This window comes from Camelus bactrianus, chromosome 2 (assembly GCF_048773025.1).
Source record: "Camelus bactrianus isolate YW-2024 breed Bactrian camel chromosome 2, ASM4877302v1, whole genome shotgun sequence".
In the NCBI taxonomy this organism is placed as follows: Eukaryota; Metazoa; Chordata; class Mammalia; order Artiodactyla; family Camelidae; genus Camelus; species Camelus bactrianus.
Genome location: NC_133540.1, coordinates 86,837,704 through 86,853,729, shown reverse-complemented (window position 1 = coordinate 86,853,729; position 16,026 = coordinate 86,837,704). Strand labels below are relative to the sequence as shown.

Below are 16,026 nucleotides of genomic sequence, written 5' to 3'. Positions count from 1 at the left end.
TGGCATGTACTCTACAACTCTGAGGCAATTTCTCATTGTTACCTAAAAATAAAACAGCACAACTTCTAAACCTTCTCTGAACTATTTAAGTGTTTTTGTTTTTACCCAATTGCAGACAAAATTGGGGGGCCAGAGGAATTTGCCAACTGTTGTCCTATCTTACCTTTTATTCTTGCATTTTCTTCCTGTCCTAGGGATTGGAATCTCCTGTTCTCAAAGTGTCTCTACCAAATCTGAAAAGATTCTGATGTTGGTCATTTACACTTTTAATTGCTACAGTACTCTTTAAACTCTAGAGATAACCCTGATGTCATTGGTTTTCAACACTCAGGTGGTTTCCAGAGTGAAGGAGATAGCCCAGATTATAACAATCATTCTATACTGGAAAATTCTTAAAGGAATGGCCTCAGAAAAGGACTGTTTAGCAGGAAATTTTAAAAAATCCATCAGTTTTCTTCACAGTTAAATCAGAGTCTCCTTCAAGTGGAAATAGCTGCGTTGACAAAGAATCTCCAGAGAGTGAATTGGGAGAGAGGATAAAGAAAGAGCACAAATTAGAAACTAAACTATGCCAACGATGCAGACAGCTGTAATTTAAAATGCTGCAGCAACTACTCAATTTGATTACGGCACAACTGATAGAGATTCACTCAAAGATTTTAGTGGTGCTTGTATGCAGCAAATGAAATGAAAAATTTAGAGCTGACTCAAGGCAGGAAGCTAACTGACTCAGTGAAACAGAAGTTATCTTCTGTTAGACAACTTCTGTTGTCTAAACAGAAGTTAAGACTATCCTGTTTAGACAAGGTTGAAAGGACAAAGCATACGACTTGATAGAAACCTTTCTATGAACTGGTTGCAATGAACCTTTTAAGATTTGCACAAATCTTGAAACTGGAAGAAAGAAGAATGATATTAAGCACAAGAGAAGTGAGGATTTGTTTATTAAAACTTAACAAAAATCAAACAGCATCTTATAGGCTTAGAGCAGTGGTGTGCTGGCAAATGATTAACAACTGTCTCTCTGGGGGATAAAAATCCAATTTGTGGTTTTTGCCATAATATCACTAAACACGGAGCTGGAAAGAGATGTGTAGCAGCACACCATGCATAGTGTTTCCTCCACAAATAGACAGAATAGGCATAAATATCCTCAAGAGCATAGATAATAATATAGTAAAATAATAAGAAAGTGTTGGGTTTAGAGTCCTTGTTACCTATGTTTTTAGTATAATTTATTTAATTGTAAGTTTATATAATTTAATTTTTAATAATGGTCATATTTAAAAACTAGATCACAAGATCCCTAAAAAATTAATAACCCACTCCAGCACACCACTAGGCATGAAAACTAAATTAGAAGATAAAAAGAAGCAGACACAGGGGAATCTTGTAGCACCAGAATGACTATATTACTGTATTTATAGAAATAACACAGAAACATTAAGAAATGTTGAAAAATGAAAGTGGAAATAGAAATCCTGGTGCTTACAATTGTAAAGTATCACAGGAATTTTTCTACATTGTACTGCATGTAGGGAAGTATGTGTATTGTTAAAGAATTGTTGACTGAAATAAATGTTGTGAGTTATGTTTTATTTGGTGGGAAGACCTGAGCTGGGATGACAGCCTCTCAGATCGCGCTGAGGGACTGCTCCGAATGGGGTACGGGAGGAGCTAGGATATATAGGAGCTTTACAACAAAGACCAGGTAGTTGGAACAATAAAAGATTGCTTGTTACCTAAAGAAAGCCAGGCATCTCAAATTAAAGAATTTAATGCTTTTCTGTGTGTGGGAGGAGGCAAACATTTGGGCTCATTGAATTCATTCGTTTGACAAGCACCTAGCTATCTAGGGCCAGTGTCCTGTCCTTTATTATTCTGAGTCCTCTCGGAGTGCACCATTGTGAGTGGCTGCAGAGGCTGGGCTGCAGGCTTGTCTTCACTGGGAGGTGGAGGCAGCCGCTGATGACTTGATAGTTTCAGCATTCTTTGTTTACTGATACGGTTTGCAGTATTTTTCGTTCACAAAATCCAGGTAAAGAAAGTAAAAGGAAATACTCAAACAGATGGGGCTGTCATCACCAAAGCATGTGCTAGAATGAGATGAAGAAATAGGAGAAAAGGAAGAAAGCATGCAGCTGGGCAAAAACAGAACAACCTGAGAGATTTAATGTGGCCTTTCTCTGATTTGGAACATTTTTTTTGTACTTTAGAGTCGCGGACATCACAAAAGCTTTTGTAGTAAGAAACAAAATTTAGAAATGTCAAGTTAATTCACTTGCTTTACAGACTTGCTGACTTTCGAGGGAGACTGTGAGGAGAAAACATTTCAAAATCAAAGTTAAGGAGCTAGGGAAACAATTGCTTTCACTTTTTTCTTATACTGCAATCTTCCACTCTGAAAAATAGGTTAGCATTTGAAAGGGATCAGGATGTGCAACCCTGCAATATGCCAATTTGACACAAGGATTATTTTGAGCTGGAGGCAATTGAGAATCAACAGCTACAGGAAAGTTCTCTGCCTTCCCCTTATCTGCCTAAAAGCAGGCTATAAATTTCCCTGTAGGAAGGTGCCCCCCCACCACTGCACCCAGAGGAGAAGAGCACTCTTATCACCAAAGACTGGGAGTCAACGCTGAGATGAGTTTGCATAAACGGACTTTACTAGAATAACCCTTATCTTCCACTAGTTCTCTCATAAATTTTCTAGTCACTTTGCCACAGTTTATCATTCTTTGAATCTCAAATTCCCTTTCGTTTGTTAAAACGGAATATGAGCCTCCATGTCAAGCCACTTCTTTTTTTTTTTTTTTCTAATGGAGGTACTGGGGATTAAACCCAGGACCTCGTACATGCTAAGCATGTGCTCTACCCCTGAGCTACACCCCCACTCCAGTCACTTCTTTAACTTTTATGTGAACTCCTGTGCACATAAAAAAAATTAATAAATTTGTATTCTTTTTCTCCTGTTTGTCTTTTGTCGGTTAAATTTGCAGACTCCATTCACTAAACCTAAGAGGGTACAGGAAAAGTTTTCCTCCTCCACACAGCAACGTAACTCAGTGGCTTTCAAAGGTGGTCTAAAGGCTTAACTGTGCTTACTTGATGATGACAAATGCATATCCCATCACTAACATCCATTTTCTTTCCATGACTGACATCACTAATCAAGCAGGATACCTTTTCCCATTGGGCAAAATATGGTCTCACAATCTCGACCCCGTATATAAGTTGTCATACAAAGTGACACCTGCTAGCCAATTCTGGCTAAGGCAAGTCATCAAAAAGACCTTTAAATGAAAATCTGTTAAAAAAATAAAAACCACAAAAATTTAACGTGTTTATAAGAAACACACAGAAATCGTCTAACCTATCACTGCACAGTTATCAGCTGCTTAAAGTCAAACTTATGACTGCAGGGATTTCAAGACTAAAAGCTCCTGCTGCACTAATTGCAAAATTTTCATCTAATACCCAAGGGCTTGAAAAAGATCCTAATGGTTATTTTATCAATTGGATAAGCAGGCCATTAACAGTAAGCTCAGCTTCTGTGCATGTGCCCAACAGGAAACATTTATATTTCAAGGCTTTAAAAAACTTACATCATTTATACATTGTCAATAGATAATCAGTGAGGCTAATGCAGTAATGAATGCTGAATAGATAAAACTTCCCCATCTGTAATTCTGTAATAGAGTTCAATGTACAGATATTTAAAACACAACAGTCCCCCAAGGTCATTCTCTATTCTAACAGCCTTTTAACAATGAATACAATTTTTTATTCATGTAGACTCACGATTCTCTCATAGTTTGAATGTATTCCAATTTAATCAATTTGGGCAATTTCAGTTATACAAGGTAGAAAAGATAGAAAGTAGAGACCAAAGCCCAAAACTTTCAAGGTTTTTTTTTTTTTAAGTTCAAAGAATGGTAATGAATCAGATTAGTTGTATGAGGATCTGTTAGGTAATAAATGGTAGTAAAACTTTCAAAAATCTGTGACCAAAAATGGGTCCATTTTCATCCAAGACTCCACAAATCACCTCTGAGAATGCTTTCAAATCAATCTGAACAAAAGTAAACTCCTTTCTAAAAGAAAAGAAGAAAAAGAAAAAAAGTTATACAATTATCATAGGAGTATAAGCATCATCATATTAACATAAAGCAAATAAAAGTCAGAAAGAATGAACATTATGGCGAGCACAGCTCATTAGCGTATTCATAAAAGAGGACTTCAAGTAAATGTTTCTTTACCCAAATGAACATAAACATGGTGAGCAGTTAAACCAGAGATCCTGGCTTTTGCAGTGAAGACAGGAGCAAGCTGTGCTGTTCCACGCTCTGCGCCTTAAGGAGTCATCATTATCAATAGATCCTCTGTAAAGCTAAATATGGGTCAGAAGGGCTTAAAAAACATTGTCAACGTTCCTGCCAGATCATTTGAAAAAGAGTTCTCTAAAAAAAAAAAAAATTATTCCCTCCCAAATACTTGCACACAAACACACACACAGGAGAGAAAACTTTAAAACTCAAAAAGAAGGAAACTCTGAGAACAAATGGACATAATAAATATTTTTGTTTTAAAAGTTGAGTGCTTAAGTTTATTAAGTGGTATTTTAGCCCAAAAAGAAATTTGGGACTCAGGAAGTTACAGTTAGTGGACAGCAAACAAAAATGAACCATACATACCCATGGGAAGTTGTTTATTTCTGTATTAACATAGATTAAATACCTAACCAGAGAAAAATCCTTGTTGCAGTCACAACATATTTATCATCAATAAGCACTTGGTGGATAATATAAGAAAAGTTTTGGCCCATTACTATTAATTGCACAAAATGCCCATGTTAATTAGTTACTTATAAGGGCATTCCTTTGAACATTTTGGAAGAAAGAGACATTTTGAAGGAAACTTCCTTTGGATAATGAATGTTCCATATAAGTCACACATGACACCAAGCAGTTGTTCGTCTGTGCCCTTGGGTTTTGCAGTGAAGACAGGAGCAAGATGGCTGCTCCCTCTCCTTTTCTCAAGGGCTCGTCATTATAACCCCAGGGATAGCTGGGAGCAATCATCCCAGATCACTTTACATGGTGGTCCATGAACTTTGCTTTCTTGAAGGGATGCTATAATGCAATCCATTCCATGGAATGCAAGCTCTTGATAATTTTTAAAGTCTCAGGCTTTAAAACTGATTGCATGCAATTATTATTTGGTCAACGTCCCTAATTCTGTTAAGTTTGTAATTACTCAAAGCAGATATTGATGTCTTTGAAGCAATGGGACAGAAGTTCTCAGATTTCTAATTTGAATATGAACAAATAAATAGAATCCATTTATCTAGTCAGTGTTTATGGAGTGCCTTCTATATGGCAAGCACTGATCTAGGCACTGGGATTCAATGACGGACAAGACAATTTTCCTGCCCTCATAGTGCTTACATTCATTCTAGGAGGTGTAGAGACACAAACAAATATCTGTAGACAGTGATTAGTGTTATGACATGAATAAAACAGCATGCTAGGATGGATGCTGCTGGGGTACTGGGGGGTAGGGTTGTTCTCCAATCACTGTCTCATTCCCACCCCACCTTGCCTCTGCTTCTTTCCTCTCTGCAGTGAACTTTCTCCACTACTGTCCCATACCTGGTGAAGATGGTTACTACATGGCCCTCCAGTTCATATCTTCCTGGTTTAAGAAGCTGAAAAAGAACACAAATATAAATTCCTGGAGCAGAGAGTTTGGCCCATTTTGGGTCAGGGGGTGCAGCCCCTAGTCCAATCAACTACAGTCAAGACAGAAACATTTAGAAAAGGAAAGATAAAGTTTACTTGCAAAAAATACAGGGAACAGGCTTCAGAACAGGTTTCCCAAATTACAAAACAGGCTTCACAAAAACGAAAACAAATCCACAGAAGTATTTAAAGGAAAAGAAACTCAGATTACCAAGGTTATGACAGTTACACCAGTCTTCTCATGATGAGAAAACAGTAACTTTCCCACATGACTCTCAGTTTCACAAAGGTCATAATGTGTCTTATTAGATATCAGCGTAGCAAAAATCATGGATAAAATTATTTTGGCTAGGGAGTCCAGGTTTACAGGAAATAGTCAAGGCTTTATTATTTTGGAAATCAGAACCAGTCAGAATGACTCCAATTTTTTGGTTTATCTCAGGGTGCAAAGCTTTGTTTGTCCTGAATTTGATATGTAAAGTGCTCAGTCACACTGGAAGCAGGGCCAAGTGTCAGCTTTTGTGTCTACAATTCACAAGCTACAAATAGCAGCGAAGGCCCATCCCCACCTAAAGGAGGCACTTGGCAGGGCTGCTCTGAGCTGTACAGATTTCCAAAAGAAAATATTTACTGCTGCCAGAACCTGCTGAGCCTGGCTGAATCTAACTGCAGAGCCATGGAAGACCACACTGCAGATTCCTGAGTCTTCACATCTGAGCAGCACTTTCTATAAAGCACTTTTTCATGCTTATTCATAGAGTCAATCCTCAAAACTCTGGGGGGATAACCCTCCTCTTCTCTAGTTGATTATTCTCAGCTGCGTACAGTCATTAGTATTTCCTGTCTTGAAAATCTCTCAAGCCGGACCCCACATCCTAGTCCAGCTATGGCCCATTTCTCTACTCCCTATTAGAGCAAAACAACCCAAAGGAGTTTTCTGTCTGTTGTCTCCAATTCTTCTAGTGTTTACCTTTCTGAATTTTCTATTACTTGTAACTTGTTACCTTAAATATTATTGCATAAACTCAATAATTTTTTCCATTGAATACTAGTAGTTACTATGACTCAAGATTATTAAATTGTGAGAAAGAGTACTTCAATAAGAGAAATCAGTCACTGAATAGTAACATACTGGACTAAGTTTCAAATATGACCAAACAGACTAAAGAAATGCTCGTGTCCAAACCTGAACAAGGAAGCTACTTCTCTGAATCTAATATCTATGCGGTTTTTCATAACTGACTTACTTGTCCTAATATGGGAGGATTTGAGAGATTATGATTCAAGACAAAGTATATTATCTTAACAACCCAAGTATATGCTTTGTCATTTTTTTGAACACAAGATGCTTTTTAACTATTTATTAAGAAAAATACTAATGATAAAGATTAGACAATTTAAGTTATTTAGATACGTGATGTATTAAATGATAGTTTAAAATGAGCTTCAAAATTCTATCTTTATCATATATTTATTGTGTATTTTTATTAGATATCTTAACTGCTGCTTTAATCCATGAGCAATATTAAACTATGTAGTGTTTATAATTTTTCTTAAATAAAAAATAAACTTGAAATTTTGTGATGTTTTCTCATGTGTGAGCATACTGAATTGGGGCAATAACCTAGTGAGGTCAGTAGGGCCAAACAATTCTTCCTTTTTTTTTTCTTTTACAAAGAGTTGGCAAAAATGAAATGCATACGATAAAAATGAAGATATAATATAGATCCCAAAAGCCTGCAGCAATGCTGAGGAACCTCACAAGTCTAAATTTAAATAAGTATAGAAAATCCTGCCCTTAGAAGACCAAAAAACAACTGCACCGTTATAGAATGGCTTAACCAAACTTAACCAGCACTTTTGGAAAACAGGCAAGGTAATGAGCCTGCAATTATATTATATCTGCGGTTATACTGTCTCCCAAAAAACTACTAAAATCTTAGATTGAATTGAAAACATGATTTTTTGTGCTTGGCCAACATTTACTTAGCATTGTAGCAGCCTTGCTTTACAAGGAGTAAGCAACTGTCAGACAAGGAAAGTACTCAGAACATGGAGGTGATTGTTCTTTCCACTCAATTTGGGCACCACATACATAGACAGTTTATCCCAGGAACCACTAAAGAACACCTGAAGGAGCAGTGAAGATTGCTTAGAGAGCAGAATCAGGGGATACACATTTGCTGTTTGACTGCATGGCCCTAAAGACTCAAACTATGATCAATGAACAGGGCCGCAGGAAGATAGATTTCATCCCAATACATAAGGCAGAAATTTGGAATGGTAAAAACTACCAAAGTTAGAAAGGAGCCATATCATGTGGTTGACTTATTTATTGCCACATAAGAAATCATCCCCAAACTCAGTGGCTTAAAACAACACACACTTATCTTGTAGTGTCTGAGGGCCACGCTTCCGGGCATGGCTTTACTGGGTTTTTTGCTTCGGGGGTCTCCCAGAAGGCACAGTCAGGAGTCGGCCAGGGCTGCAGTCATCTCCAGGTTAGCAGGGCAGGAACTGAATCTAGGCTCACTCTGTGGTTGTGGGGCAGGACTAAGTTCTTTCTGGGCTGCTAGACCAAAGGCCTTAGTTCCTAGCCAGGTGTTGGTTGAAGTCTGTCCTCAGTTCCTTGTCAGGTGGCCTTCTCCTTCAGAGCAAGCACCTGTGAAGAACCAGGGAAAGTATGCCCCCAAAATGGAAGAAAATGGACAGAAATGAGACCTTCTTACAGATTAAAGCCAAAATTGAGAGGTCGATGAGTCTGAGATTTCTTGTTTGTGCAATCAGAGGATGGTGCCAATTCCCCTGAGATAAGCACACAAGAGGACCAGGTTTAGAAGCGTAGGAGTATAGATTTGGCTTTTAATGAGTTGTGTTTGAGGCACCTTTGCGATACTAGTTGTAGACAATGAAGTGGATATGCAGCTTCGAGAAGAGAACTGGCCTGAAGATACAAATTTGTAACACTAATCTCTAGATTATGGTTGGCTTTACACTGTTATATTTATTATTGACCAGTGTGACAGTTACTCTGACCTATTTAGTTGTCCATTTGCAGGGAATCCCAGTTTGGAAAAAGTGAGGTTTAACACAAACCCTTTGTTGTTAAATTTACTACCCACTTCCAATTGCACACAACACGGCCCCCCTAACACACACCTTATTTTGAAAACCTCTGGCAGATTCAGAATTAAGTTTCAGGAAGATAAAAGGATGCGGCATCCCATGATCTCCACTTCCTGTTGAGGGAGCACACGAGGCACGGAACTCGGGGTGACCACTAGTTGTTGAGGGCAGACTTCAACCAACTGCCAGCAAGAAACTGAAGCCCTTAGTTCTACAGCTATAAGGAAATGAATTCTACCAACAACCTGAATGAGCTTTGGAAGCCAATTCTCCCCTAGTTGAACCTGCAGATGAAAACAGAGCCTGGCTACCATCTGGATGGCAGCCTTGTGACCAAAAGCAGAGAATCTATTTAAGCTGTGCCCCGACTCTTGAACCAGACTAGAGATAATGTGTGTTATTCAAGCCACTAAATTTGTGGTAATTTGTAATGCAGTAATAGAAACCTAGGTCATGCATATGCTCATCCTACTCTTAAACATGCTAATAACCATCTTTGCTGCAAAACAGTTGCCTACTTTTTTTGTTTTACAGACTTGTGCAACGTCATTTGGGGTCAAGAACATGAAGGTTAAAAAAGAATCAAAGTCCATCCCATGTGCACCTCAACAACTAACTTGCATCTCACCTTCTTCGTGATAATAGGCAACAAGCTACTTCACAGGGTACTGGGGGCCTGAAATGTCACAGAGAGATGAAAGAACTTGTTAAGTGAAGAGTCCCAAGATGGTGAGCTTTACCACTATAGATATGCCACTAGATTCAGAGAATAATAAGTTTATTTAAACAAATCTAGAATTAAAAGCCAGAGCTGAAAAAAGACTAGCAAACCAGCTATTAGAATTCATGTGTTTACATTCTCATAGGTGGAAAACTGTGATTACAAAGTGGTGTCATGTTTTTGTAATGAGCAAAATCAAAAGTAATATATAATTGCAGCAAGGTCAACATGTAAAGCCTTTTCAAACCGAAACAACTAGTCGCAATTGTGTAGCATGACTATGGAAAAACCTATGTCTAGACAAAATGAGTTAATTTGCAGGAAGGGAAACCACATTTAAGACAGATATGTGTCACACTTTAATGTTTTTCTCTCTGGAAACATTTTTGTTTTGAAAGGTTATAGAAAATCCTAAAGTTTCTGAGTTGTAGAGGTAGAAAAATTACAAGAGTAACTTCTCTAGGGTTTCTGGAAGGGAAACAAATCACTAATCCACAAAAAGGACAATTTAATAAAATAACCTGCATTAAAATAAAACCTTTTAAAGGATATAATGTACCTGTAAACACATTTTCTTCAGATACGTATCTTTTATTTAGTTAGCCGGGCAGATTTCTGCAACCACCACCCCCACAAACCCACTTTAATCAGGTTCACTAAGAAAGAACTAGTCTGCATTAGAAGAATAATGTATTTCATTAAAGCAGTTTGAAAAGAATTAAGTTTTCATTTTCCAAAATTGCAGTCAGAAATCAGTTTAAAGGTCATAGCTTGCTCAGTTTTCCCCTTAATTCCAAGGCTCAAATTTGCTCTGGGATAAGATTACTTTATTGCTTATTTAATATTTCTTAGGGTCCTTCCCCACCACTAACAGTTGAACTGCCCAAAGGCTCAGTTCTTGGCTGCCTTCTCTCTACACTCACTCCCTGTAAGAACTTACCCTGCTGGGTGGACTTAAATTCCATTACCGTACAATTTTTTTCCAGCCCTAATTGACTCCAAATTTCTATATCCAACTGCCTACTGAATATTTATGTATTTGTATGACAGTATCTACTTGGGTCTGATTTAGTAAGCCTAACACACACAACTCTAGAGCCCACTGCAAACCTGCTCCTCCCACCTTCCCCCAGGAGTTACTCTTGACTTGTCTTGCTCCCCTACACCCCAGACACAGGCAATTCACCAACAAGTCCTCTCAGATCTACCTGTGAAATATATCCCAGATCCTACCAGTTTAGACACCTCAATCCCTACAGTGTAGTCTGAACTACATATGCTTTTGTTCAGATGAGGGCAATAGCTTCCTACGTAGTCCCCCGGCTTTCTCTCTTAGCACCGCTCTGCCCACAGACAATTCTCAACACAGTGGACCAGGTAATCTATGAATATAAATCAGATCTAATCACTCCTTTGGCTTCCAGTTGGACTCAGAATAAAATGCACTCCTTTCCAGAAGCTACAAAGCATCTGACACTGTCTTATGTACCTGTTTACTGTCAGTTACTCCTCCAGAACTTGAGTTGTATGGGGAGGGGACTGATTCCTAGCCCAAGTGCCTACAGCAGTACTCAGCACAGTATACACTCAGTATAATATTCACTGAATGAATCAATACATTTTTTCTTTAACAGTAAAGATTTTGGTTCTTAAGACCATTATGAGGCCCTCACCTGGCTGCAAACACAACTTTGAAACAAGGGTTGAATTTCCTAACAGCATAATTTCAAACCAAGTAACTGAACCCTTTAAAATGTGAGCTGTTACTTTACCTTTTGTAGTAACTTCGGGTGATTATTCTTTTCTTTCAGATGTGCTTGAGGTGTAAACTATACTTGAACAAAATTTCAAATAAGGCCAAGTATGTTTTGTGTTTTATGAATTCTCCACTGTTGTAGCTCTCCATACAGGGAAACAGCCTTTAACGTGAGGGCCAACAAAAGGGTGGAGGAAAGAGCACATGCAAAACCAAAATGAGAAATGAAAAAAGCAGGCTGTATGCCAGGATCGCAAATATCTTGGTACGGTTCTAAAATATACTCGAAGGGAGCTAAACCAGAGAGCGGTAGAGCACAAAGGCTCTTATTCAGCTGGCTGAGGGCTCCAGACAGCAGGCACTGGCAGTCTCTTCGGCTCGCATGTGCATCTTAGAAAGCTTACTGTTGGGAGTATGGAGGATGGCGGGGAGAAGCAGCGACCAACTGGAGGCTGAGAGACCAGTTTGGGAGGCTCTAGAAGCAATCTAGGCAAAAAAAATAACCCCCCCAAAAATGATGGCCACGTTAAGATGTCTGTTGGGCTCCAGGCTGGACTGTGCAGCTGAGAGGCCTTCTTCTCTTCTCTACTCCAGGCCAGCCTGAGTGACTGAACTCTGGCAAACTATCACTGATTTTGCAGATGTTTCTCTCTCAGATCTTTGGTATTCCATTATTTCTGGAAGTCTCATTCTTACTCCTGACCCCTTTTTCTTTTTCTTTGTAACATTAGCCTGAGATGAAGTCATTAACCAGTTGTTCACCATGCGGTGTCAACTTGAGGAAAACTTCAGTCTGAGCTGGTCCAGTAAAAATCACATGGTCCTCAGATGGCAGGTGCCATCTCAGGGCGGCGGCGGTAGTGGTGGGAAGAGGCAGGGGTGCGCTGCAGCACAGGTGCTCTAACGCACAGCTATCTCCCCTTTCAAGACATGTGAAGATACCTCTCCCTTCAAAAGTCTGTGCTTCTTAGTGGACTGCTCAAACTATTCCTGAAGCCGGGAGGCAGATGATGCACATTACGCCCCACCTCGTGATGTCTTGCTACTTCTTTAAATGGAAACCACTGTGAAGAAAGAACTCCAACACTCAATTTAGAAACACTGGAACCCTTCTCCAACCTCTTCTGCTTTTGCTCCAATTAGCCCCCTCCAATCTTATGGAATCCTAGTTATTAGTTTTGAATAAGATTGCTTTTATTATTAAAAAAAATTTTTAAATAAGATTGCTGTTAGCATCCAGTGATAGCAATGTTCTTTTAGTAAGAGAAGGACTTCTCTCACCACTTTCCCTGTCTCATCTTATATGAAGAATAAAATACTTTTCTCAAAATCTAAAAAAGGGATCCATGACCAGGGATTAAGTGAACATAATATCTATTTTTTATTATGAAAACATTAAATTTTGACACATTGCTTCATTGCTTTTTAAAAATCTATTCTCTGACTTAAATCTATTTCAGCAAAAATGCCAATAAATTATATAAACCATAGTTTGAGTCTTTTAAAACTAGAAACGTAGTATGTTTTATAATAATCAAACAATAATACTAAATCTGACTTGTATGAGCTGTTAACTTGTAATTTGTTTCAATGTTTACCTTAAAATCAAACCAAACCAAACACATGCTAATACACTGCTACAAAAGTTTCTCAGGAACGCCCTCCTCTTCACTGTGGGTCAGCATCCTTCTGCTTCTTCACTGAGGTACAGGTTGCAGCCATCTCAAGTGTCAAGGCACTCACTCTAAACTGTCCTATCCTGCTCATCTCAAGAGTCACGCTGGATGGAGGGCTGATGACATAATATCCCCCAGACCATGCTACCTTGCCTTTAAGTATATCCATTTCTTCAGAAGGAAATCATTGGCTAAGAACTCTAATATCAAATTTAGAAACAATGATTCCAACACACATTACATCAAATGTGTTAGTACTTAAAGTAACAAATTCTGAAAAGTAAACATTGCAGACAAATACACAACTTATATAAACCAATGAACTAAGGCAAATAGCACTGCCACCACATGCCTTGAATTGTATTTTTGGTGTCTGTAGCTCTTTGCAAATTATATTTTGGGACATTTCAGATGAATTTCAATAAAAGATGTGTGTCTACATAAAGTTAGAGTAATAGGATTATCAACACGGGTGGCATCATTTAAAAAATACATCAATAGTCATATTAGTGAATGTTTTCCACTTGGTTTCTAAATCTTTTATTTTCTGTGGAGGCAAACCAAAGTACTGTCTTAAGACTCTATCTTCAAAGTCATTACATAATCTCTGTCATGCCTGGAGAGTTTAAAGCTAGATATGACCCTGTTCCTTGCCATCATCTTCATCTTCATCATCCTCATCATCTTGATCTCCAGATTCAAGTTCATCCTCTTCTTCAACCTAAAGGGAAAATACACGTTTAACACTGTGAAGATCTATTCACTTCCCATTCAACACATAATGCTATATACTTTGTTGATAAATTCTTTACTCCAGTAATTACAGTAGATTACAGGCCATCTGATTTCCTTGATTTAATGCTCAAGGCTCCCTGTCATTTTTAATATGAGGTGAGATACATAGGTTAACTTGCTGATGGATGGCTATACCTCTCTACACAAACCTGAGCCAACACGGCAAAGAGAATGGCACATTTGGATGGTGATAGCCTTGTTACCACAGGAGCAATCAAATCAATTCACCTTCTAAGCTCAGATTCCAAAAGAGAACAGTTAACAAATACTGGAAACTGCACCTAATCTGCGTCTTAAGTCAATTAATTCACTGAATACCATGAAAGCAATGCTGATACCATGTTCATGAACCCACAGATCTATGCCTGTAGTATCAATATACACCACAACATTTCCATGCCACAGTATAATATTTAAAAATACAACATAAAGAAACACAATATAAATTATTTGTGGAAACACTGTAATCTTACTGGATGACCAAGTTCCTTGAGTTTATTCTTTAATGAAAATATTTTCTGATCCTGATCAGCCAACAGCACCAAGAGATCATCTTGTTCTTTTTTAGAATCTGTAATGTCCACTTCGAGCTTGTTTTTCTCATTTTGTAAAATGGCAATGGTACTGTTAGATGAATCCAGCTGCTCTTTAATAGCAGTTCTTTCCTCAGACAGAGCTTTAATTTCATTCTAGGAAAGGAAAGGTGAAAATCACTATAATCTAAAATTAGTATTCATTCTTCTAGGGTTTTAATGCATTCTTTCTATGACAAATCACTGTACTTGTCCAATCTGAAGAGTTTGGGGTTAGGGGTTGGGGGAAAAGGTTTAAATACATACACATACACACACACACACACACACACTCTCTCTCTCTTTCTCTCTCTCATCCAGTAACACGAGAATTTATGTTAGGCTATACATCAAAGATGGTTATTGTGAAAAAGAGAATTTAACATCCAAAAAATAGTTTTAATTACCTAGTCCTCAAAAAATCCTAAGAGATAATACCATTTCAGATAATCAGAGGAATAAATAAAGACACAAAACATTTTATAGAAGAAGCCTGGTTAGCATCAGAATTAGAACTCAAGTTTAAAAAAAAAAATTTATCCCAACTTCATACATACAGTTAAATGATAAAGAAAAACAGCTTCAAATGAAATCCATGGCTTAAAAATAATCTGGCCACAAACCAAAAGGTACAATCACAAACATCTTCCTTTTCCATTTTAAAATTCCTTTGTATTTTTATTTTGTTACCTCATTACTTTCTTCTTATTTATTCTGGTTTCTCTGTCACACAATAGGCTGGCAGGACATAATGGGCCTATGTTCCTTGGCCTATGGAAAACCTACAGGTGGCCTGTGTTTTAGCCAAACCTATACTCCTTGTTTCTTATTGTGATTAGAAATTAGTAAGAAAGCTTAACTGTTTTTTACTTTTACTAAAAACTATGTTTTTACTTTCAAAGTACATTCAAATACATTCTTATTTTACATATTTGATACCATTATTTAAAATGGCATTAAAAAAACTTCATTTGTGCCATTTTTAGTCATCAAAATAGGAATGGAAATATTGTGAGATAAAATTATATCCCATTAACTTTCCTCATAAATCTAAGAATCTGAGAAATTAAATGAAGTAAAATCAAATTTCCGGGAATTCACTTCATATAATACGTAATGAGTAAAAGTTTCACCAAAACCAACCTTTAATTCTTTAGTCTCTTGTAATAATGCCGAAAGTCTTCCTTCTACATCAGTAGTTCTTGTAGCTACTACAGTTTCACTCTCTCCTGGTACAGGAACTGACTGTGTCTGAAAGTAGAAAACAGAAAAAAAAATGTTTCTTCAAAGTTATAATCTTAATATGAAATTCCAAAGATGATTTAATTTTCCTGCTATTTTGGAATTTTATTTTCAATAACAGAAAATCTAATTCTTTATGTATTTACATGCACTAAAGTGCTCTCCCTAGAAAGATGAGTTGCCTCTACAGTGCAGCAGGAGTCTGAGTCAGGAGTTGTGTGGCATCAGATTTCAACAGAGTATGAGGAAGGCTATGTCAAGCAGCCTCAAGGTCAGACCAGGCAAATTATCAATGACACAATTCTAACATAGCTATAATATTGCATTTCATAAGTAGAGAAACTTTTTCAAAGCCTTTTCCTCATGAAATTCCTGTAGGTTAAGTCGACACTGTCAC

The 16,026-nt window shown here is 37.6% G+C and overlaps 1 protein-coding gene across 2 annotated transcripts in view; it reads right to left on the bottom strand.

Annotated features, from left to right (window-relative positions):
- Positions 1-12,701: 12,701 nt before the first annotated feature.
- Positions 12,702-16,026, bottom strand: part of USO1 (USO1 vesicle transport factor) — a 67,141-nt gene continuing 63,816 nt past the window's right edge. For both annotated transcript variants that reach the window (XM_010969318.3, XM_010969319.3), the window contains 3 exons: positions 15,531-15,638; positions 14,289-14,504; positions 12,702-13,741 (listed from right to left, as the gene is read on the bottom strand). In XM_010969318.3, the coding sequence (XP_010967620.2) occupies positions 13,652-13,741; positions 14,289-14,504; positions 15,531-15,638 (414 nt within the window). In that variant the 3' untranslated portion in view covers positions 12,702-13,651. The remainder of the gene's footprint in view (positions 13,742-14,288; positions 14,505-15,530; positions 15,639-16,026) is intronic.